Source organism: Rhineura floridana, chromosome 4, assembly GCF_030035675.1.
Source record: "Rhineura floridana isolate rRhiFlo1 chromosome 4, rRhiFlo1.hap2, whole genome shotgun sequence".
In the NCBI taxonomy this organism is placed as follows: Eukaryota; Metazoa; Chordata; class Lepidosauria; order Squamata; family Rhineuridae; genus Rhineura; species Rhineura floridana.
Window position 1 is genome coordinate 210624362 of NC_084483.1, and position 22149 is coordinate 210646510.

The 22149-nt window shown below is 56.7% G+C and overlaps 1 protein-coding gene across 4 annotated transcripts in view; it reads left to right on the forward strand.

Moving 5' to 3' along the window:
• DNMT3A (DNA methyltransferase 3 alpha) overlaps positions 1 to 22149 on the forward strand; it is an 88426-nt gene that overhangs the window by 62550 nt on the left and 3727 nt on the right. For 3 of the 4 annotated variants that reach the window (XM_061625920.1, XM_061625918.1, XM_061625919.1), the window contains 11 exons: positions 14026 to 14238; positions 15001 to 15159; positions 16558 to 16665; positions 17088 to 17244; positions 17558 to 17707; positions 18850 to 18894; positions 19415 to 19494; positions 20724 to 20836; positions 21354 to 21537; positions 21759 to 21843; positions 21930 to 22075. In XM_061625920.1, the coding sequence (XP_061481904.1) occupies positions 14026 to 14238; positions 15001 to 15159; positions 16558 to 16665; positions 17088 to 17244; positions 17558 to 17707; positions 18850 to 18894; positions 19415 to 19494; positions 20724 to 20836; positions 21354 to 21537; positions 21759 to 21843; positions 21930 to 22075 (1440 nt within the window). Of the gene's footprint in view, positions 1 to 3428; positions 3518 to 14025; positions 14239 to 15000; positions 15160 to 16557; positions 16666 to 17087; positions 17245 to 17557; positions 17708 to 18849; positions 18895 to 19414; positions 19495 to 20723; positions 20837 to 21353; positions 21538 to 21758; positions 21844 to 21929; positions 22076 to 22149 lie in introns of those variants that run through there. The other variant, XM_061625921.1, reaches the window with a different exon arrangement.

A 22149-nucleotide genomic window follows, 5' to 3' on the forward strand; every position in this document is an offset into this window, starting at 1 on the left:
ATACTCCCAGCCTGGGACTTCCTGGGTGCAGAGCAGGTGCTTTGTGGCTCTACCTGTTCTGGCCTGAAGGGCTAGGGAAAATGAGGGGAGGCCTAGACCGCCCCCAGAGGAGCATGAGCCACTTTTGTCTCTAAGGACATTCCCTCCCCTGCTCTTGTAAGGGGGTTCTCCCAGAGTGTTTCATTCCTGCCCCCCTCGCTGGATGGGGCTCCCATCTCCACAAGGTCTGCGAAAGGCTTCGATGGGTCTTAGATGCGGCAGCACGTTGGGAGTGGGGCGCCCTCCCTATGCCCTGGGCAGGCCCGTACTGGAGCACCCTTCCTGCCCCCTCACACCCCCAGCCGCCTCGCGCTGCTCCCCCCCTTCTCTCTGGCCCTGCGCTTGCTTCCTTCCTTGCTGCCTCACCGCTGCGTCTCCCTAGCAACAGGTCCCCTCATGCTCAGCCTGGTCTATTTATAGCGCTGCCTGGCAGGCCTTTTGCCACGAGGAAGCCAAGCGCAGGGAAGTGCCCCTCTCTCGGACGGAGATGGACAGGGGCTGCCCGCCCATGGGGCAAGAGTGCCCAAGGGGGCACCGTCCAGGAGTGCACCAGTTGGGGAGGGCTGGCTGGGGTGAGGCCTCCTTTGGCCCAGAGGTGCTGCACGAGAGAGGAGCCAACACAGTTAGCAGTCAGTGGGGGAGAGTCATGAGCACGGAGGGTGGCAACAGGCACTCCCTTGCACAGTTGGGGAGGCGGCAGTCTCTCCTCCTTAGCCAGGATGAAAGGCATATGGGGGCGGCAGCAGACAGGCAAGCAAAGAGGGGTTGCTCTTCAGCCCAAGGACTGGGAGGGAGGCAGGCCTCCCCAGACACAGGAGCCGAGGAAGTGGCTTTATACCAGGCTTGTCCACTCTGGTTGGCAGCAGCTCTCCAGGCCCCTGGGCAGAGACAGGTCCCCACATAAAAAACTCCTGGCGTGCCACCCTGGGCTCCTTCTGGGAGGAAGGGTGGGATATAACAACAACAACAACAATAATAGAAAGCTGAAGGCCAGGCTAAAGCCCTCATTCCCTGACTTGCTAGATTTCATTGTGCAGGGAGACTTTGGATGGAGGAGCATTTGAATACACAGTAGCTGCTGTACAGTCTGAAGTAACGGATAGGAAAGTTCACAGAATGTCCTGTCTCTGACACGAGAACTGGCTTTCACCTGCTGTAAAATAAGGGAGGCAACTGATAAAACGTTAATTACAAAAGTGTAAATTGGGAAGCGGGGTTTCCCCTTTTAAGCGGAATAAGAATCTGTGTTAGTCTCTCTGGAATTGCTGTGCACATATGCCTACCATGCCCTGAGAAGGCAGCAGGGGCTTAGTAGCTCCATGCCACCTCTATCAGGAGGGGATGTAGGGCTATGGCACCATAGGCCCAGGGCAGGCTGGTGCCCAAGGGCCCAGTTGTGCTTGGCACTGACCCTGCTTGGAGTGTGCACCCACCCTCCAGAACAGTCTTCCCTCAACCTGGTTCCTTCTAGAAGTGGTGGACTACAACTCCCATCAGTCCCGGCTAGATTGGCCGTGTGGTGCTGGAGGGCACCACATTGGGGTTGGCTGTGCCACATGAATCTCCGTCGCTCCCTGAAGATACAGGGATGGGAGATGCCACTGGGGCCCTGCACTGGGCCAGTTTCTGGGCTTGCAGGTGGTGTGTGTGTTCGCCCCCTTCCATATCCAGCAAGGAGGTGCTGGATTTGCCCTCTGCCCTCACCAACAGGCCTCCAGATTAACTTTTATTCTCGTTGACAGTTGTTGTTTTGTGTAGTGCGATTGATTGCTGTGCCTGTTGCGTTTTAGAGGAAGGCAGGCAAAAGGGGCAGGCTTTCCCCCACTGCATTTCAACAAGGGAAGGGGACAGCGGCCGAATGCAGGCCTGTGAACTGAGCTGTGGTTGCAGTGTAGGTGCAGATTGGGGGAGGGGGCGGAGCCAAAAGCTGCCCGGACAGAAGGGGGGAGGCAACACGTTGATTTGGGGGGAGGGGCTAAGACACAAGGGGCTGCACGGGAGTGAGCTGAGAAGGGAGGCAGAAACCCTCATGGGCTATGCGTGCGTGTGCACACGCATGCACGAGAAACCAGGATTGGTCTCCGGAGCCCTAATCTAGAGAGAACTTGGGTGCCTTTGGTTGGCGAGATCCTTTGGGCAAACTAGTCATGATTTGAAGTCCCATTCAGTGTGAGGTCCTTTCTGTGTATGTGCTGTGATGATTGTAAAGTTGTGGCTCAGCTGTTGAGCATCCCGATGTCCTCTGGATGGTTTGGGCCCCCGCCAGATTTGCCTCTGGGTGGGTGAATGCCCTTTTTTTTAGCAGGCCCCCTAGACGCTTTCTTTTATGCGAGGCTCCTGGGCACTGCTGGCACTTAAGCTGCAAGAGGGTGGACTGTGGTTGTGGGCCCACCCAGCGCAGCGCAAGGGGCTCGCGGTGTTCAACCTGGGCCCGCACTGGCAGTGTTTCTTGGCTGCTGTTTTTGATGGCGAGTCGTATCTACTGGAGCGCCTGTTTGGTCCTTTCCCAACAAGTGTTGGGAACGTTCCGCCCCGGCCAGAGTATAACTGAAGAGCAAGACGAGGCAGAGGTTTCCCGACGCTGCCCTCTCCTCTGCCAAGGAGCACCGGCTGCCCTTCGGGGACAGTGGGGCGGGGGCCTCTGCCCCAGCCCAGACAAGCAAGCGGAACTTGCATTTATCTAAAGCCCGCCATGCAGTTGGCATGCAAGGTGCTTAAGCAAACAACATCTCCTAAAGGGAGGGGTGGGTTGCCAGCCATGCTGCGCCCCCCCAGCCCTGAAGACTCCAAACACCCCCCGTCGAAAGATGTTCTGGGGTCGTGGCTGTTTTCTCTGGGAGGGGGGCCTGTTAGCAGCTCCCGCTTTCTGGGGTCGCTCCTTGGGCCTAAAAGTGCGGGGGGGAGCTTCTGTCCAGCCCACCCCCCGTGGCTCCATCCAAGCTTTGGCTGAAGCTGCAAATACCTCGTTGGGTCCCGTGTGTGGTTGGGGGGAGGGATTGCGGGGCGCTGCGTGCGTGTGCAGCAGGAGCAGCCCTCTATATCTCCCCCCCGGGCGACGGAGGTCCACCAGGACTCGCGCGATCCGGAGCCAGCAAGGGGAAAGCTGCCTCTTGGCGCCGTTGCAGCCCCGAGATCCCCCCCCCTTGCAAATAACTCGGAGGCCTCTTTGCAACTTTGGGGGGCCCTCCAGCAGCCAGGGGCGGCGGGGCGTTTGCGCCTATTATGCCCCCCGCAGCCAGCCTTGCGAACACGCTCTTGCCTCCGACGCCCCCGTCACCTTTCTCTCTTTGCTTTCTCTCCCCCCTTTCCATCTCGCGGCCAACCAGGAGCGCCGCCCGGCGTCACGTGGCCCGGAGTTTCCCAGACAAAGAACGTTGGCGGCGCGGCCCCCTCCCCCGGCCCCCCGCCCGCCCCCTGCACCCTCCTCCCTCCCCCTCGGCGGGACCGCGGCTGCTACAGCGCCGGGACATGCGGGCAGGTACGGTGGGGCGCGGAGCAGTCGGGGCGGGGGGGCTCCAGATGGGACCCCCACCCCCGATTTCCACCGGGTGCATCCTCGGGTGAGGGGGGCTCTATGGCGGGGGTGCGTCGCTGAGGCGGAGCGGCGGGGGCGCCCTTGGGGGCGCGGGCTGGGAGGGGGCGTCCCGCGGGAGGGCAGGAGTAACTCAGTCCGCACGAGGGGCTGCATCGGCCGCTTGGCGGGCTCGCCTCCCTTTTGAAAAGTTTTGCTTTTCTTTGGGGGCGCGCGAGGGACCCCCCCACCCTTCGCTGGCCTCTCAGTAGAAGTTTTCAAGAGAGGGGGAGGGGTCACGCCTGAGAATGGGAAGGGGCCGGGGGGAGTGCCCTGTTGGGGAGGGGTCCAGCCCCTGACCCGGGGGGGAAATACTTCCTCCCCCGCCAGACCTGTCAGCCCTCCATTTTGTCCAGAGGCCGGCAGGAGCCCTTCCCGCCCCCCCTTTCTCGCTCCCCCCCTCCTCGGGGCCGCCTTCTCCTGCTGCTTCTCTGTGTGGCTGCGGGGGGGGGACACGACCCCTCCCTCCTTCCCTCCCAGGCTGGCGTCTCTGAGCACCCTCCTTCTTCCAGTACTTTTTGGGGGGGGGTGTTGTTACCTGGAGCCTCACTTGATACTGACCCCATCCCTGGACCGGGCTGAAGCAGAGGAGGCGGTGGGAGCCACGAGGAAGAAGCGGCCCTGTTTCGGGGGGGGGGGAGCAGGCTGAGGTAGCAGGCTGAGGTGGAAGGCTGGGCAGGAGTCAGGCAGGTCGAGTAGGCGGCAAGAGAGGCCAGAGACTGCTAGGGGGGAGGGAGGGAGAGGACAAAGTCCTCCAAACTCCCCCCCCCAAATTAGGAAGGGGCTGCCGGTGGAGCTCAGAGGTGGGTCGGGGGGGGGGAGAAAGAAAGAAGGGGTGCAGGTCGTCACCTCCTCCACGGTCAGCTTTTGCCACCTTTTCCTTTGCAGAGAGGACTTTTTGGGGAGCTGGCCCTGGTGGAGGCAGTTCAGGAAGGCCTTCGCAGCTGTGGGAGCATTTGAAGCCAGAGCGCATGCTCCCACTCTGCCCCAGGGCTGCACCTTCCAGCCGAAATTGTGAGTGCTGGGAAGGGATTTGCCCAGGAAGGTTGTAGTGGTCTCCTCCCCTCCCTTGCAAATCGAATCAGGACTCAAGTGACAAACCCCTTTTGTCTTGGATGAATTTTGCTTTCTCAGAATTTGCTAAATGCTAGAACAGGAATCCGCAAGGCCTTTCTCCCCCTGCCCAGTCTGGCTGATGGCCTTGGAGATGGGGGGCCGAGAGTCATCTGCTCCCACTTCACCCCGCTTAAGCACCCTTCCTTGAACCACATCTGTGTCATAACTCTTGGCCAGCCACAAGCGTCTCATGCACACTTTTTAAGTTTAGTTTGTGTCGCTTTTCCATGGTGAAGTGTGCCGAACGCAGCTCACAGTAAACAGCAGCTTACATACATGATGTTTTTTAAAGTAAACATATCAGTCAATTCTGAGACGATAACAACAACTCAGCAAACATAAAATAAATTTTATATTGAAGTGAAATAATCTCCAGCCCCCTTGCCTGCTCTTTGCTTTCAGCGCTGTGATCTGAGTGAGCGAATGTGTTAGGGAACGTTTTTCAGGCCGCTGTTCTCCCCAGGGCTGGAGCCTGGACTCCGGGAGACTTCAGAGCCTTTGGGGGGGTCCTTTCTCCTGAGCCAACTTGCTGTACCAGGCTGTGCCAGCTGTTTGTAGGGAACAGAAGCTGGCAGGGGCTACCCAGCACGGGAAAGCAGGTATATAACCCGGCATGAGGAGTTGTAGTGGCTGCCTCTGCCTCAGTGGAGAGCCTCACTCTCTGGCTCCCGTTTCCATGCAAATTGGAGCTGCTTCCCAATCATGCACCCCCTCCCAAGCCCAGGACCCTGGCCGCTCACTAAGTGGCTGGAGCACTGGGGCTGTGCGTCTAATTTTGGTCTCTGTGCTTTAAAAAAAAGATACAATTTGAGACTGTTAAAAAGCACCCAGTAAGTTCAGAGGGGATGTTAGGAAGGTTTATTTAGCTTGTAGAGAAGAGGAACAAGCTAATCCCAGAACTCAAAGCACCCCACATACACACAAGATCATCCAGCATGAGCCCTCCGTGCCATTCAGAACCCACACCACCTTCCTGTGGATTAGCCAGAGTAATGTGGGTTAGCGACCTCTTAGTAAGAGCAAAAGAGGCCAGCTGGAAGTGCTTGCATGAAGCCGTGAATTGGTGGCCAAGTAAAACAGGTTGAACCAGAGGGTTTAAGTGAGGGGCCTGAACCCCACACAAGAGGGGCAACATTGTGGGGAGAAAGCCACCCACGTGCAAATCCCCCTGGCCATTGGCCAGTTGGGGAGGGGAGGAGATTCCTTCCTGACACTCAGAATGGCGTGACACTCCCCCACTTCCAAAAATGCCCTGGGCCCTTTCGTTCTTAGATATTTAGACCGGTTCTGTGAAGAAGATGGGAGTTGTTCCTCCTCCCCCAGGACTGTTGTTTGCCCCCAAAGCAATGTAGATAGAAGTGGCCAGCAGTGGATCATCTGAACTAGTGGATGGGAGCATTGGGGAGGGGGCTTGCAGGCCCTGCTGACCTTTTCTTTGCTGCCCTCCTCGTGCATCAGGCAGGCCAAGTTCTCGAGCTGAAGGCAGATGAGAGTTTGCTGAAGGTGGTTTAAAAGAGGGATGGCAGCAGCCCCCAGGGTGTGTCAGCTGCTCAAAGAGGTTTTGTATTGTTATTGTTATTATTTATTAGATTTCTATCCCACCCTTCCTCCCAGTAGGAGTCCAGGGGGTTTTACTGTTTCCAAAACCTGTTTGATCCTGTGTGTGTCCACCCTGGCAAGCAAAGTCTTTCTCAAACTGCCACTGTCAGCTCACTTTAAAACTATCACATGTCTCCACATTCAGATTAGTAACGTGTAGATTTGTCTGTCTTGTTAAAGCCATGGAGCCAGACTGGCAGTGCGTGTCTGTGATGTGCATAACTCTGAAAGAGAGAGAGAGAGAGTACATGCATATATATGTCTGCATGATGCAAGTTATTGACTGATTTATCTACATATATAATGTCAAAATGGCAATATAGCATAGTTTTCTAACTCTTTAATAAGGTGACTCTGCCTTGATTCCTTCAACTTTGTATCAGCCTCTCCCTCAACCATCTTGGTAAGCTAGAATAGCCATTCCCAACGTGGTGCCCTCCAGACACCTTAGACTACCACTCCTGTTAGTGCGGGCTGGGACTGATGAGAGTCCAAAACAACTGGAGGGCATCAGGGTGATGAAGGGTGGGCTAGAGAGAATCCTGTTCAGCCAGAGGCAAGTTGGCCAAGCTCACAGCCAGTTTGTTCTCTGCATCTGCCTGGTCAGGCTTCTGTTGCAAGGGCCATTTACAACCAGAGCTGGTTGGCATTGCTTTGGTTACCAGGGAAGGGAGAGTCTTTGGTAAGTGCTTAGTGCCCCCCCTCTCCTGAGGATCCCCCAGCCCGTACCTCACCAAGCCATACCTCAGAGATGCACTGAAGCCTTACAGCTCTCTCTCCCCCACCCTTATCCCGACCTGTGCAAAGGGCTTGCAACGGTTTCAGAGGAAGAGGAGGAAGTTTCTGGATCTTTCCTGGTTGTTTTAAGGCCAAGCAGCAAAAGGCCTGCCCCATTGCAGCATGTCCTCTGCTCACTTACAGCAACGAGCCCCCAGGCACCTTTAAGAGCGCCCTTTGCCTCTTGCATTAAGTGGGCCCAGATGGTGTCTGCAGGCTGGCAGTTGGAATCTTCAGAGCTACCAGTACAAGGACTGAAGGGTCTGGTTACAGAGTTTGCAAACAACTACTTAGCTGCTAGCGTTCCTAAGAGGGTTTTACTAAGAACATAAGGAGAGCCTGCTGGGTCAGGCCGTGGCCCATCTAGTCCAGCGTCCTCTTCCCACAGTGGCCAACTGGATGCCCATTATGGGAAGCCCGAAAGCAGAGCCTGAGCCCAAGGGCACTGTCTCCTGCGGTTTCCAGCAACTGGTATTCGGAAGCATCCTGCCTCTGACCATGGAGGGAGAGTGTAGCCAGTGTGGCTAGTAACCCTTGACAGCCTTATCCTCCGTGAATTTGTCTAATCTTTTCAAGCCATCATTTCTATCCTGCTCCATCACCAGAGATCTTGGAGTAGCATCAAAATGACGCCCACCCTGTGAAGTAGGCTCGACAGAGTGAGTTTCTCTATCCTCACTTAGGCCACATTCACACCACACATTATTCCACTATTGTTCCGCTTTAAACAGTCATGGCTTCCCCCAAAGAATCCTGGGAAGTGTAGTTTGTGAAGGGTGCTGACAGTTAGGTGGCCTCTATTCTCCTCAGATAGTTACAATTCCTTGAGTGGTTTAACTATCAGTCCTTTTTCCAGGAATCTCCGGGAACTGCAGGTCTGCAAGGGGAATTGGCGTCTCCTTACGCCTCTCAGCACCCTTCATAAACTACACTTCCCAGGATTCTTTGGGGAAAGCCATGACTGTTTAAAGTGGAATAATGGTGGAATAAATGTACAGTGTGAATGCAGCCTTAGTGAGCTTCATGGCGTAGCAGGGATTTGAACCTGGGTCTTTGCAGTCCAGGACCTATGCTCCAGCCGTGACACCAGTGGCTGGCCTTGGAAAAGCATGCACAGCGAATAACACTCTCGAGTTACAGAAGTCCCTTCAGTCAACCGGGGGTGCTTTTGCCTGTCATGTCTTGGGGGCTGTTCATTCTTTATTGGTTAGTGTTTCTTTGTCTTCTCTGCAAGCAAGGGGGCTGGGAAGACCTTCAAGGAAGGCCATTTTTCAGAAGGCCAGATGTTGCAGGTGCTGTAGAAAAATGACTTGGGCAACAAGGTCTTTTCCTTTGGGTTCCTGGATCTCTCCTCTCTCTCCCTGTTGGCCACCAGGAAAGACCCACCACTAGAGAATACCATCATCCCAGCCTTCCCCAAGCTGGTGCCCTCGATATGTTTTGGACTACAGCTCTCATCAGCCCCAGCCCAGCTGATGGGAGTTGTACTGCAAAACATCTCAAGGGCACTGCTTGGGAAAGGCTGCTCTGTGGTGTTCAAAATTCAGGATGGCAAAAAAAAGCTAAACAGCTGAAACACCAGTTTTCCTGTTTGAACAGTGGTTAGCCTTACATACCCAGGACCAAACCAGTCACTAATAAACATCTGCTCATATGCTTGCCTAGTTCCTGGTCATGTGGGAATTGGCAAAATAGATCCAAGGCTGCCTGACATACACACGTGCGCGCACGCACATATACACACCAGTGGCAGTCCTGGGTGTTATTCACAGGCTCCTGCTAGATTTCTTTCTGTCATGTAACTATTAAAGGTGCACAACCTCCCCAAGTATTAAAATAATACATTAAAGCAAAACAGCATTAAAAACATTTTTAAAAAAAACTTTAAAAAAAGGGTTAAAAACATTATTAAAAACATATTAAACAATTCTGACACAGATGCAAACTGGGATAAAGTCTCAACTTAAAAGGCTTGTTGAAAGAGGAAAGTCTTCAAAAGGTGCCGAAGAGATAGCAGAGATGTTCTGTGTGGAATGCAGCACCTGTGCCGTTAAGAGAGCGTTCATTGGGGAACAGGATGGAGAACCTTCCAGATGTTATTGAGCTGCAAGTCCCATTAGCCCCAGCCAGCATGGCCCATGATCAAAGCTGATTTATTTATTATTAATTATTACATTTATACCCCGCCTTTCTTTTCATGCTAGAAACCCAAGGTGGCTTACATGTGGCTACCAGGCAGTCTCCCATCCAGGCACTGACCAGACCTGACCCTGCTTAGCTTCCGCTTCGTGTGCCTTCAGGCCACAGCCTGTTGTAATCCAACAACATCTGGAGGGCCGCAGGCTTCTCGTCCCATGGCAAGAGGAAGTCAGGCTCCTGCTGCGAAGGTGCCTTTTCCCCAGCTTTGTTCATCGGGAGCGTATTCTGCACTGCTGAGACAACGCAAAAACCTGTTTCCTTCCTTTATGCAGCTGCCTCTCAAGGCAGCCTGACAGCAGCAGCAGCACTGAATTCTGCAAGGCTGTATTTAAGTTCCGTTGCTGTGGCATGGCCCCCCGAGTGGAGAGCAACATATTAAAATACAATAGGTCAACCGCTGATCAATACAGATAGGGAAATGCAACTTGTGTAATAGCAGCAGGTCAAACTGCCGCAGTGCTCGGGGCCAACTCCAAATGTTTGGCACCTGGCAAAGACCTCCGCGTGAAATGCCCGGTGGACAGGGCAGCCCTAACTCAGCGCCTTGAAGGTAGATTAGCGGCTGATCTCCCCAGGGAGAGGATTCCGCCCCTGAAGAATGCCTCTCCTCACAAGAAGGGCCTCCTATGCTGACCCCACAGGGGACACTGCTCAGCACACATCTGGGAGAGCATCTGGGGCCGGTCTGATCTGGGAGCCTTTACTGCAAGGGTGGGAAATGTGGCTGGACTCCCCACTCCCATAAGCCCCAACCAGCAAAGCCATGGTCAAGGTGGTGGGGTTGGAGTCCTGCAACCGGGGGGGGGGCACAGATTCATAGGGTCAGGGTGTTTCACATGGCCATCTACAATGGTCCCGCAATCCAAAACGTTTGCCAGAGTTTGGAAGGGGATGCATGGGGTCGATCTCGCCCACCCATATTCCTTTGATCTCAGGATCCTGGCACGGATGGGCTGGTCCTTCTCAGGGTTTTTTGTGGGTTAATTTTTAATGGGATGGACTGCATGGGCAGAGGAAGCTGCCTTACACCAGGTTAGACTGTTTGGCCATCCAGACCAGTGTTTCCTGCTTGGACTGGTAGCGGCTCTCCAGGATTTCAGAAGGGGGGGTGGGGTCTTTCCTATCACCTGCTGCAACCTGACCCTTTTTTAACCGGAGATGCTTCCAGGGGTTGAAGCTGGGATCTTCTGCATGCAGACGGGAGTGCTGTGCTGTTGAGCTCTGCCCCCCCCCCCGGACATTGCTAGCAGCCTCAGTCAGGAGTTGGTGAGTGTGTGCATGGGGGAGACAGCCCCTGGAGTGGCAGGTGAGAGACTCGGTGGGGCACCCCTGCTGTTTAGCTGAGCAGAGTTGCTGCTGTGCTGAGTGTTTGGGCAGCACCTTGCACCCATTGGCCCCGCTCAGGAAGGCTGGAGCCAGGATGAGGGCAAGGGAGCAGCTCCAGTTTGGGGACCTGTCAAGGAGCCTTCCTGGCTCTTAGGCAGGCCCTGATCCACACAGGTGTTTCCATGTGCTTCTCCCTCCTCCCAAGTCGCCTCATGAGCCGCTAGGTAGACATTTGGGTGGGGGCTTTGAAGTTCCTGCCTGGCTCGCCATCTCCTCCACTCCTATGACTCTTGGGGTGATTGGAGGGGGTCTGAGAGCAAGTCAGGAACACAGGCCTCTGCTGAGGCGACCGCCAGTCCTGGGGCAGGGATATCAAGGTCTGATGGCTCCCCAGGATCACTGGCAGCGCCGAGATCTGGAGGGGGCAGCTCCCCTTACCCCTCCTCTAAGGAGGCCTCAGGTTTGAGGACTTAGCAAACCTGGTTGCAGTCTTGCTGTCACAATGGGTTTAGGGCTGCGATGCCAAACACGCTTGCCAGGGGGTGAGTCCCACTGCAACCAGTGAAGCTCACCGTTCCGGGTGACCATGCATACGTTTGTGTTGCAAATCTCTGAAACGTCAGAACCCAGCTAAGCGCTAGCTGACTTATCAGAGAGCACAACTTTGTTTTGGCAGGAATGAGGAAGAAAACCTTGTTAGAAGCAAGGGCTGTCTTTAAAAATCACTGCATTCTGTTGATAAACCTCTTTGTTATCTCCTGTTTCCCTCAGTAGTCTTAAGCACACAAGCAAGAGCGGGGATGGTTGTGATATGTGCATTTATTCAAGAAGTAATCAGAAGTCTGCCTGGTCTCCAGTGCCACAAGCCACCCTTGGCTGCTTGTGAACAGAGGTGCCCAGCTGCCAGGGGAGGTGCCCCTTCAGGTCTCCTTGTGAGGTTTCCCATTGGTGCAAGTGCAGCTGCCGGAGCAGATCTGGCAGACTTTTGATCAGCAGGAGACTCAGGAGGGGCAGCCCAGAGGTTTCTTGGGTCTGTCGTGGCCTGAGGCCTCCCCCTCGGGGTGGGGGGTTACTCCTTCAGTCAGGTTAATTTTTTGTTTATAAACAAAACGCAGGCACTGATTATGCATGAGAACAGCTGTCCTTTGGGGTGCCCACAACGGAAAGAGGTTTTGTTTTGATTGCGTTATTTGAGAAAGGGAGACTTCTGTGTGTTGGCAAAGCACCTGGGCTGGCCCCGCAAGGGGAGACACAGCCCCCCCCATGAAGGAACAAACATACTCACTCTCCAGGGAATTCCTGAATAGGTGGATTTGTGCAAAGGGAGAACTGAGCGCAAGGGGGGGATCCCTCTGTGAGGAAGGAGTGGCAGGGACATGGTGGGAAGGAGAGGGCACCTTTAAGGAGGGAGGTGGCCACGGTTCCACTTCTGGGCTTGGGTGGCAGCCTCAGCTGTCTGTGGGAGCTGGAAGCTCTGCTTGCGTGGGCGTTGGCAGGGGCACTGGTACTGCTGCTTAGATGGTGGACGCCAGTTCCCCGCAGCCCCAGCCAACACATGCTCTCTGTGGTCTCTGGCCACAATCTGCTGGGAGGTTCTTCTGCACCAGCCTCATTGCCGTGAAGGGAACTGCCCGGCTGGACTTCCCTTTTCCCTGAAGAACAACTTCCAGTCTCCCAAAGGAGATGCGCTGTCTTCTTTGGGAATGGATTCCACCTGCGTGTCGTGAGGGGGGCGTCCCGTTGGGCTTTGTGTCTGGGGGAAGGACATCTCTGCCAAGGATTAACAGTGGCAGAGCGGCTGCTGCAGCGTCCCACTTGTGGTCTCCCCTGAAACCTCTGGCCTGCTGCTGTGGGTGGAGGGCATCATGCTGAATTAGATGGGTGCTTGGCTGTTTGTAGGGGAATATCCTGGAAGCCCTTGCTTGTGGGGCTTTGTGGAAATGCTGGCCTGGCCTGCGACATCGCCCTCGTCAGCTGGAGTGGGAGGCCCCTGTTTCCTCTGCCTCCTTTAGGGAGTTCATCTTCCTGGTACGCTTTGGTCTCAGTGGAAAAGGTGAAGAGTGTACTAAGCCTGTCTACATTCTGCATTTGGAAGCAAGTTTGTGTGCCCAGAACAAACGCTTCCTGTGGGCATATGAGTGGGCAATCCCCTGTTTTTGTTTTGGGCTGCCCTGTAATCGCCAACATGCAGCTGCTCCCATCTTGGTTGCTGGGTTCCCTCTGCATTCGCTCAGATGCAGGGCAGACCCCTTTGAAGTCAGCACCATCCACTTTGGCTGCCAAGCCTGTCCTCATCTTGAGCCTTAGTTCGTCCGGGGGGGGGGGGCAGTGATGGGCCCTGCTTCTTTATGGGGAACTTGAAGAGAGACTCCCTCCTCCCCAACAGGCACTTTTCCGGGGGGGGGGTTGCATGTTTCATTATTATGTCCAGGGCAGTGTGGTCTCAGGGAGAGAGCATTTGCTTCAGAGCTTAGTTTTAACCTGCAACATGAGTTACACTGCAACACTTACGGGGTTTTTTTGTCAGAAAGACCCCATTTCGCCCCCTTTGTCTCTTCTCTTAAAAATTGATGCTGCCCAGTTGTGGGCCGTGACCCACTGGTTGGAGACCAATTGCAGAGCTTGGAAAAGTTACTTTTTTGAACTACAACTCCCATCAGCCCAATCCAGTGGCCATGCTGGCTGGGGCTGATGGGAGTTGTAGTTTAAAAAAAGGAACTTTTCCAAGCTCTGCCAATAGGATAGACTTAGGCTTCACAGGGAGTCATAAATTTGGATCCTGCCCCTCTCACTGTGGACTCATGTGGATCTGGGGAAGTCAGTTCTCGGTGTGTGTTCCCCCTCCGCCCTCCAGTCTGGACGATGGATACATGAGAGGCCTGCCTCCCATGGTGGTTGTGATTGCAAACACGCAGAGATTGCGGTGCCAATTAAACATGCTGCAGAAGCCAGAAAGCATTAAGAGTAGATTTCCATCCTGCCAGGAGACCTTGTGCTGAAACCTCAGTGTGGTTGGCAGAGTCTGTGGGGCAGAACGATGCCCCCAAGCAGCCCGGTGCTGAACTGCAACCCTTGAGGGAGGTCTGGGGGGAACTTTGTAGGTGTGTGCTAAAGCAGGACCCTTTCCTGCCCAGGAGAGTCTTCCCGACTCTGCGCTGCGTTCCCAGAGCCAGGCTCACCATAGTGACCCAGGGGTAAGCCCCCGTTGCTTTCAGCCGGCCTTTATTCCAGGTGAGTTGACGCACAGCGCAATCCGAGGCACGTTCACTCAGAAGGACCCCCTGCCTGAGCCGACAGGGCTTTACTCCTCAGTCAGCATGCAGAGGAGTGGGGCCTTGCAGAAGCCTTTCCGGGGCTTCTGCCTTCTGCCACCCCAACCCGGTCGGCTGTCTCTGCAGGCTGAGAAGAAAGCCAAGGTCATTGCTGGGATGAACGCAGTGGAGGAGATGCCGCGGAGCAAGCCCCAGAAGGAGGAGGAGGCCAGCCCACCCGCCTCGCAGCAGCCCACGGACCCCGCCTCCCCCACCGTGGCCACCACACCGGAACCTGTGGGGCCTGAGGCCGTGGACAAGGGCATGTCGAAGTCGGCCGACGATGAGCCAGAATACGAGGTGAGGAGTGGGGCTGGGCCGGTTCTGTTCTCCGAGTCCCATCCTGGTGATGCTCCTGGCCCTGTGCAGAGCAGCTGCTCCCCCCTCCCTCGCTGGGCCCTCCTTGTCCCCAGTTGGGGCTCCTGTGCTTGCATTAGGAGTGGGGAGGGGAGGAGGTTTGGGCATGGGCCCCTCCTCCTCCTCCCATGCCTCCTGCCGCAACGATGGGAGGAACTGGTGCCCCATATGGCTGCAGCTGCGCCTGTATGTTTCTGCAGCCCCAGCCGTGTGCTCAGTGCTGCACAACGGGTGCCCCTTCCTGAGGGGTTGTGGTCTTCATTAGGAAGCAAGGTGGATGAAGGAATATAATGGGAAGGCCCAGGGAGAGCTTGAGCTCAGGGGAGGGAAGGGGAAGAGAAATCTCAGGGGAAGAGCCTTAAATGAGTAAGGAAAGGGGAGGGCCGGATCCAGGGAGCAGCATGATAGAAGAGAGAAAGCAGACTGATGGGAGATGGGCATGTGCAGAGTGGAGTGAGCAGGAAGGGCTGGGGAGGCTAGAGAGGAAATACAGCTTTTGGCCTAGCTGAGGTGAAGAGGTTTCAAGTGAGGACTAGAAGCTTATGGCGCTCTTATCTAGCTCTTCAGGGCACATCTCCTTCCCCCTCCCGTTGCCCTAGTTCCCCCCACTCCCTGTGTCCCGTTCAGCCCCACTCACACGAGCTGGAAACCTGCTTGCATGTGACACACACGCACAGCCCGATCTCTTCTTCTGTCCAACCACAGGACGGCCGGGGGTTTGGGATTGGGGAGCTGGTCTGGGGCAAGCTGCGTGGGTTCTCTTGGTGGCCAGGCCGCATCGTTTCCTGGTGGATGACCGGCAGGAGCCGAGCCGCCGAGGGCACGCGCTGGGTCATGTGGTTCGGCGACGGGAAGTTCTCTGTGGTGAGTGGGTGAACTGGAGGCGGTCTTAGTTGGGGGGTGGGGACCCATACAGGTGGGGAAAGAAGCGCTTGGTCTGACCCACCCCTGGGGGCAGGCAGGGCCCTCAGGTCCCTCAGTACAAAAGCCAGCTTTCCTTTGAGAGAACAGAAGCCGTCCTGCTCTCATTCCACTGTTCCTTTCACATTTATTTTCAAACGTTCCTTTAAAAAAACCACCCGGGATGGTAAAAGGTAAGACGCTGCAGCCACAATTGCAAACCATTGTTGCTTTGAGCAAGCAGGCAAATCCCAAAACAGAATTAAATATGCATGGTGAAATAGTTGCCGTGTAGTCCCTTCTGAAAAGGCAGTAACCCCGAACACCCGTGGAAAGAGGAGGGGTCTTGGCAGTGGCGTCCAGAGGGTGGCCTTCAGCAGGCCCTCCTAGTGTCTCAGCACCAGCAGCAAAAAGGCCCTGCTCTTCTTGCTCTCTTCCCTCCAAAAACACTCTTTGAGGTGGCAGGAGGATCTCCAAGGCCCGGTCGTCTGACGGGGTGGAGGTGATTCTTTTGCTGCTGTGGGCCTGAGGCCATGTCAGGCTTCAAACGGCAAAGGCAGCAGTGTGAGCTGAGCCCAGGAGCCCCATTAATAGCCAGCAGCAATGAGACTTTTTGGAGTCATGTGCCAGCGGCTAGCTCCAGATCAGCTTCTCAGTCCCAGATCAGTCACCAGTGGGGCTGCTACTATCATCACCATCGTGCTGTACAGAGTAACTATTTATTTTTAGGCTGCTTTAGGGCAGCTCACAGTAAGTAATAAAACGATTCCAGATGGAAAAAACAAAAGCGTAATATAGCCGTATCGTATCAGCAAGACGAGCCTCTCTTCCTCCAGGGTGCACAGTGCCGCCTAAGGGGCGGGGAGAGGGAAGAGTGGGCTGCAAGGAGTGGGCAGGGCCAGCAAGGATGCAGTTGCCACTCTCGGGCTCAGCCCTGGCCCTGCCACAGATCCTGCCTCTTCCCCTCACGCTGCTGTCGCCCGTCCACCCCCCCCCCCCGTTGCTCCAGGGATGGGTCCTGCCCTACTCCCTGGCAGCAGGTTTCCCAAGGAAGGGAAGCCCAGAGAACAGGACAGTTGGCTTCTGCAGGGGGAAGAGAAGAGCAAGCCACCCCGTTGCACCCCAGCCCAGGAGCTGCAGTCACCGCCTCCTCGCTCTCCAAGGCAGCCGGGGTGGTTGGGGCTCCCCCAGAGGTGTCTGTGGTGTGCCCAGTCCCTGCATGTGCTGCAGAGGGACCCTCCGCTTGACTCCCCCCCCCAGCTCAGCCTCCCAGCAGCCAGCCTCGGCAGCCCATAGCTGTTGTGGGGAGGACTCAGCGTCACGCCCGCCAACCGCCCGGGCTTCTGCTTCTGCTTCCGGCAGGTCTGCGTGGAGAAGCTGCTTCCGCTCAGCTCCTTTGCCAGCGCCTTCCACCAGGCGACGTACGGCAAGCAGCCCATGTATCGCAAGGCCATCTACGAGGTGCTGCAGGTGAGCCCTGCCGCTGCCCCCTGAGCAGAGGAAGAGGGACCCTCCGTTGGGGGCGGGGGGGAAGCCTCCACCAGGACAACATCCCCACGCCAGGCTCAGGGGGGCCTATTGATCTGTGCCGCAAGCACAGAGAAGAAAGGGCCCCCGGAAAACCCGCCAGAGGACACGTGTGCCGGCCAGTCGGGGGGGAGGCAGGCTGAACAAACGTGGCCTGCGGAATCCCTTCCGATAGGATTCCCTCTCTCCTCCGCCCAGTCACACGCCCAAGCTGTGGCAGCCCCTGCTATGACCCAGAAGGAGGAGAGGGAAGCCCCGACGCCTGTGTGGAGGGAGGGGCAGGCCCAGTGGGGACACCCCTTACCAGCTGGACCCCAGCCCTGAGGCAACTGCCCCTCTCCCTCCTCCCCCCCCCCCCCCCGCAGGTGGCCAGCAGCAGATCAGGCAAGGTCTTCCCTTCCTGCCCAGAGAACGATGAAACAGACACCTCCAAAGCGGTGGAGATCCAGAACAAGCAGATGATTGAGTGGGCCTTAGGGGGCTTCCAACCGTCAGGCCCCAAGGGCCTAGAGCCACCTGAAGGTAAGCAAAGGGGCCTGGCTAGCACGGGCCAAGAGGCGGAGGGGTCTCTGGCCTTTTCCATCTGGGCTGGCAGGGGAGCGAGATGAGGTTCTAATCACCTGACTCCAAGGTCCTGCAGGGCAGAGGTCAGGCAGGCAGACCCTGGTGCCCACACGCCAGCCTGTGCCACAGAGCCCCCGGGCAGGTGAGACCAAGGAGAAGAGCATCCTCACCGAAGGGACCAGAGCTTGATTCGCACTCAGGACTTCCCCCACACCAGCACATCCCTAGCTTGGCCCCACTCTGATCCCCTTCCTTCTTCCTGCTGCCCCAGAGGAACGCAACCCCTACAAAGAAGTTTACACAGAGATATGGGTGGAGCCAGAAACGGCGGCCTACGCCCCTCCTCCCCCAGCCAAAAAACCAAGGAAAAGCACAGTTGAAAAGCCCAAGGTGAAGGAGATCATCGACGAGTGCACCAGGGGTGAGTCTGGGGCGGGGTGCGCATGTCTGGGGTGGGGGCGGGGGGGAGGGCTGCTGGCTGGTCCCGGCTGGTCCCCACTTCCTCTTCATCCTTCTAAGCTGCTTCTGGGGGCATGGGAGGGGCTCTAGGGCAGCAGCCAGCCCAGTGATCCCCACTGAAGCGTGTTCCAGGTACACAGCACCCTGCCCCACACTGTGCCACTAGTCCTGCTCACTCCTTAGGGGGTTAACCGGGTGTGAACGCTTCCTCCTCCGGTTCCTGGGGGGCAGGTGTCGCTGGGACAGCTGCCCCTGTTTGCTTCCGCTGCAGAAAAAGACCAACAGCACATGGGGGGGGTGAGGAATCCTCTCTTCCCCATAAGCTAAGCACGTCCGCTCTGCGCTTTGGGCACCCAGCAGAGCACTGGCCTCCGCCCGTCCGTCTGCGGCCACCTTTCTTGGGGGCAGCACGGGCTCCCACTTCAGCGCTGTGCAGAGACCCTTCTTCCTCAAGGGCAGGTCACTTCCGCCATGGCCCAGCCCGACCCGTCAGCCGCCCAGCCCCGCCCCCCACCCTTTTGGCTCCTCTTCCCCATCTTCTTTGCTTGCCTCGGCTTCTGCATCTGCAGGCCTGTCGCTCGGCCCACATCCAAAAGGGAGCGAGAGTGCGAGGTGGGCCGAGGGGCTCTGCCTGCTGTCCTGCTCTGCACCCCCGTTAAGGGCTGGGGTTGGGGAGGCTGCCTGCCCCCTTCCCACAGGCTGGAAGGGGGAAGGGGGAAGACTGTGCCCAGAGCTTCAAGGAAATGGGAAGCGTCCATGTAGCAGCCTTTGCAAAACAAGGAGAGAGAGTCCTTCAGGGCTGCAAGTGAACCAGCAGGACTCTTGCCCTTGTCGAGGCCGTTCGTGGGGCTGCCCCATCCCTCTTCCAGGGCAACTGAGAAGAAGGTCTTCCTGGCAGGCCTCAGCCATCCCTGCGGGTCCCAGGGCCTCCAGCCAGGTGAGGCGCCTGCAGTGGCTTCCAGAGCTGGTGTGGCATCTGCCTCAACATCAGAAGAGCCCCTCTGCAGCGGGGCAGGCCTCTCTAGTCCAGCATCCTGCTGCTCCTGCAGGACCCGCTCTAGGCCCTGCCCTACACCACCCCCCAACACCTTTTTTTCTCCCCAGAGCGTCTTGTTTACGAGGTCCGACAGAAATGCAGGAACATCGAAGGTGAGTGTGACCAAGCACAAGCTGCTGCCCCTCCAGTGCACAGTGGGTCATATACGACAGCCTCCCTCCCCCACATCTGCTTCAGGCGCGTCCCTCCAAGACCCGAAGGCCCCCATCCGTCCGTCTGCCTGTCCATCTCCAGCTCCGCCAGCGCAGCTGCATTTCTGCAGTGAGCTAGTGGGACCTTCTGGCTGCTGGAGGCTGTAGAGTCCTAGGTACAGTGATGGAGCGCAGTGTGTGTGGGGGGGAGAGTACATGCACCCTCCCCACTTGGAAGTTGCAGGTACTCAGTGTGGAGGGCCTTTTATGCCACCCCCTTGCAGCTGCCAGCTTTGACCTGTCCAGCAGAAGGGACCTTAGTGATCCATGTCCCGTGATGCTGAGGCTGGGCGTGCCTTTGGAGATGGGGGACGTTGCTGCTAGGTACAAAGAGGGGAGGGGAACGGAGCGGAGAGGGCAGCACCCCTCCCCCTTGCCCATCGTCATTCTTCTCCCTTCTGTCCTTGCCTCCCCCTCCCAGATATCTGCATTTCCTGTGGAAGCCTCAACGTCACCCTGGAACACCCTCTCTTTATTGGGGGAATGTGCCAAAACTGCAAGGTAGGCAGCGTGTTGGAGACAGAAGCGTTGGGGAGGGGAAGGGCGGGCGAGCAGGAAGCCTGATGTGGCTGGGCCCTCTGGAAGAGGTCAGGGGTCTGGCGAAGGAGCTGCAGGCAGGCCACAGCAGGGGAACGCCAGGCAGGCCAAGGAAACCCTTTGCTGGGAAGCAAATGTAATAAATAAATAATAAATATTAGCATTTTAGCATGTGTTTTTAAATTGTTTTTTTTTTAATGTGTTTTTAAATTTGTATATTTGTTTTTAATGTTTTAATTGTTGTAACCGCCCAGAGAGCTTCGGCTATGGGGCGGTATACAAATGTAATAAATAAATAAGTGGGCTTTGACATTTCTCCCAGTCCCCACCGTGTTTCAAAGACTGCAGTCTTCCTGGGAGAAAATTGTACTCTGGTTGTTCTGCAGCCCACCAGGGCAGCCAAAAAGGGAGGGAGCCAATTTGCCCGAGATTCCCTTGTGTATAATTGTGTCGTTACTTTGGATGGAGAGCCCAGATGTTCGAAATACGGCATGGATTTGGGGAAGTTTTAAAACCCATTTAGCCAGTCAGCTGGGTTTCCCCACCATTTAGCGTTTCCTAGTTGCAGAAATAGGTCTCCATCCAGGCCTGCTAGTTTGGGGGGGGGCAGTTGGGGGCAGGGGCTGGAGAGTGACTGTGCTTCAGAGCCCTAGAAGCCAGCATGCGGAAAGAGAACGGCCTTGATTTGTGCTCTGAGCCTGCATCTGTGGGGTGTGGCATCCCTTGGGTTAGGTCCCTTGGGTAAAAAGTGCCGGGGGGGGGGCAGTTCTGGGAGAGGAAGGACCTGAGGCTCGATTCTCATGTTCAGAGTTAAGTGTTCCCAGTTGCACAAGAGAAAAATCTGATTGGCAGTGGTTTCCCCTTACACAGCAAAACAACAGGATGCACTCCACGTGTGGCTCATTCGGAGGAAATATTCGTGGTCTGGGAAGGCCCCCTCGGGGGGGGGGGAGGCAGCGAATGGCTTGCTGCTGTTGCCTCCGTGCCTGGGGAGCTGCATGAAGATATGGGAGAGCGAAGTCGGAGGTCGGCTTCTGCGCTCTCTCCCTCATCTGTAGGGCTGGAGGCAGCATCTCTGCCACTCAGGTGTTGCAGAGCAAGCAGTTTTGCATGAGGGGCGAAGGAGAAACCCCGCCCTGTCGCTGGGCATGCCAGGAAGGTCCCTCACTCTTCTCTCCTTCCCCCCACCCCAGAACTGCTTTTTGGAATGCGCTTACCAGTATGATGACGATGGCTACCAATCCTACTGCACCATTTGCTGTGGTGGCCGTGAAGTCCTCATGTGTGGGAACAACAACTGTTGCAGGTGAGGCAGCGGGGGTGGGGGGGTTGTTAAGACAGAGTGTTCCTCCACCTGTCTGTCACACACACACACACACACACACCGGTGGCTCTTTGGCAGAGCAGGGGGAGGGAGAGCCCCACCGAAGAGTTCCCCTCCCCCTTGGCTTTCTTGCCTACAAGAGAGAAAGGTTTGTGGCCCTTGTGCTGCTTCCTGCTTGTTGGAGACAGGCCTACAGGGAGGGCGCGTCCATCTCTTGCTCCTGCTGAGTCAAACTGCCTCTGAGGAGGGGAAGCCCCGGGTCACGGAGGCAGGTCAGGGGCAGGCCAGGAACCCCCAGCAGAACAAAGGCGAGTGGCCAGGACTGAGGCTGACTTGACCTTGAAGGGCTCCCAGCCAGTCAGAGCTGGGGCGATTCCGTAGCCGATGGAGCAAGCTGGAGCTTCCAGGGCAGCCCAGGGCCGGATCCCTCCCTCCCTCCTGCCATTCCGGGTCCCCTGCAGCCTGGGCCAAAGCCCTGACGGCCTGGCTCTGCCCGCAGGTGCTTCTGCGTGGAGTGTGTGGACTTGCTGGTGGGCCCCGGTGCTGCTCAGGCAGCCATCAAGGAAGACCCCTGGAACTGCTACATGTGTGGCCACAAGGGTATCTACGGCCTGCTCCGGCGGCGAGAAGACTGGCCTTCGCGCCTCCAGATGTTTTTTGCCAACAACCACGACCAAGAGTTTGTGAGTTCGGTGGGGAAGGGGGGAGGGGTGTGGGACGGTTCAGGGGGCGAGGGAAACCTGTGTAGGCGCCCCCGGGGTCTCCTATGCTTCCGCCCACCTTGGCTGGCCAGGGTCTACGCACCCTCCCCAGGGGAGCCTCTTCCTTCCTGCTGTCAACGTCGTTTGGCCCAGCCTCTGGTGGCTCACGCTGCTGCTGCTGCTCCTGTTTTGTGTCTTGGCAGGACCCACCAAAAGTTTACCCACCGGTCCCTGCTGAGAAGAGGAAGCCCATCCGGGTGCTCTCACTTTTTGACGGCATCGCCACAGGTGAGCCCTGGCCCGCTCCTTAAAAGAAGATGACCAGTGCGGGGCCCTGTGTGGTGGTGACTCCCTCTCTCTCTCCCTCTGCTCAGGTCTGCTGGTGCTGAAGGATTTGGGCATCCAGGTGGAACGCTACATTGCCTCCGAGGTGTGTGAAGATTCTATCACAGTTGGGATGGTCCGACACCAGGGCAAGATCATGTATGTTGGGGACGTCCGCAATGTCACACAGAAACACGTACGTGGGGCTCTGGGGGGAGAGGGTTCCCTCCCTCTGTGTCACTGAGGCTGGCCCAGTCCCGGGGCACCTGC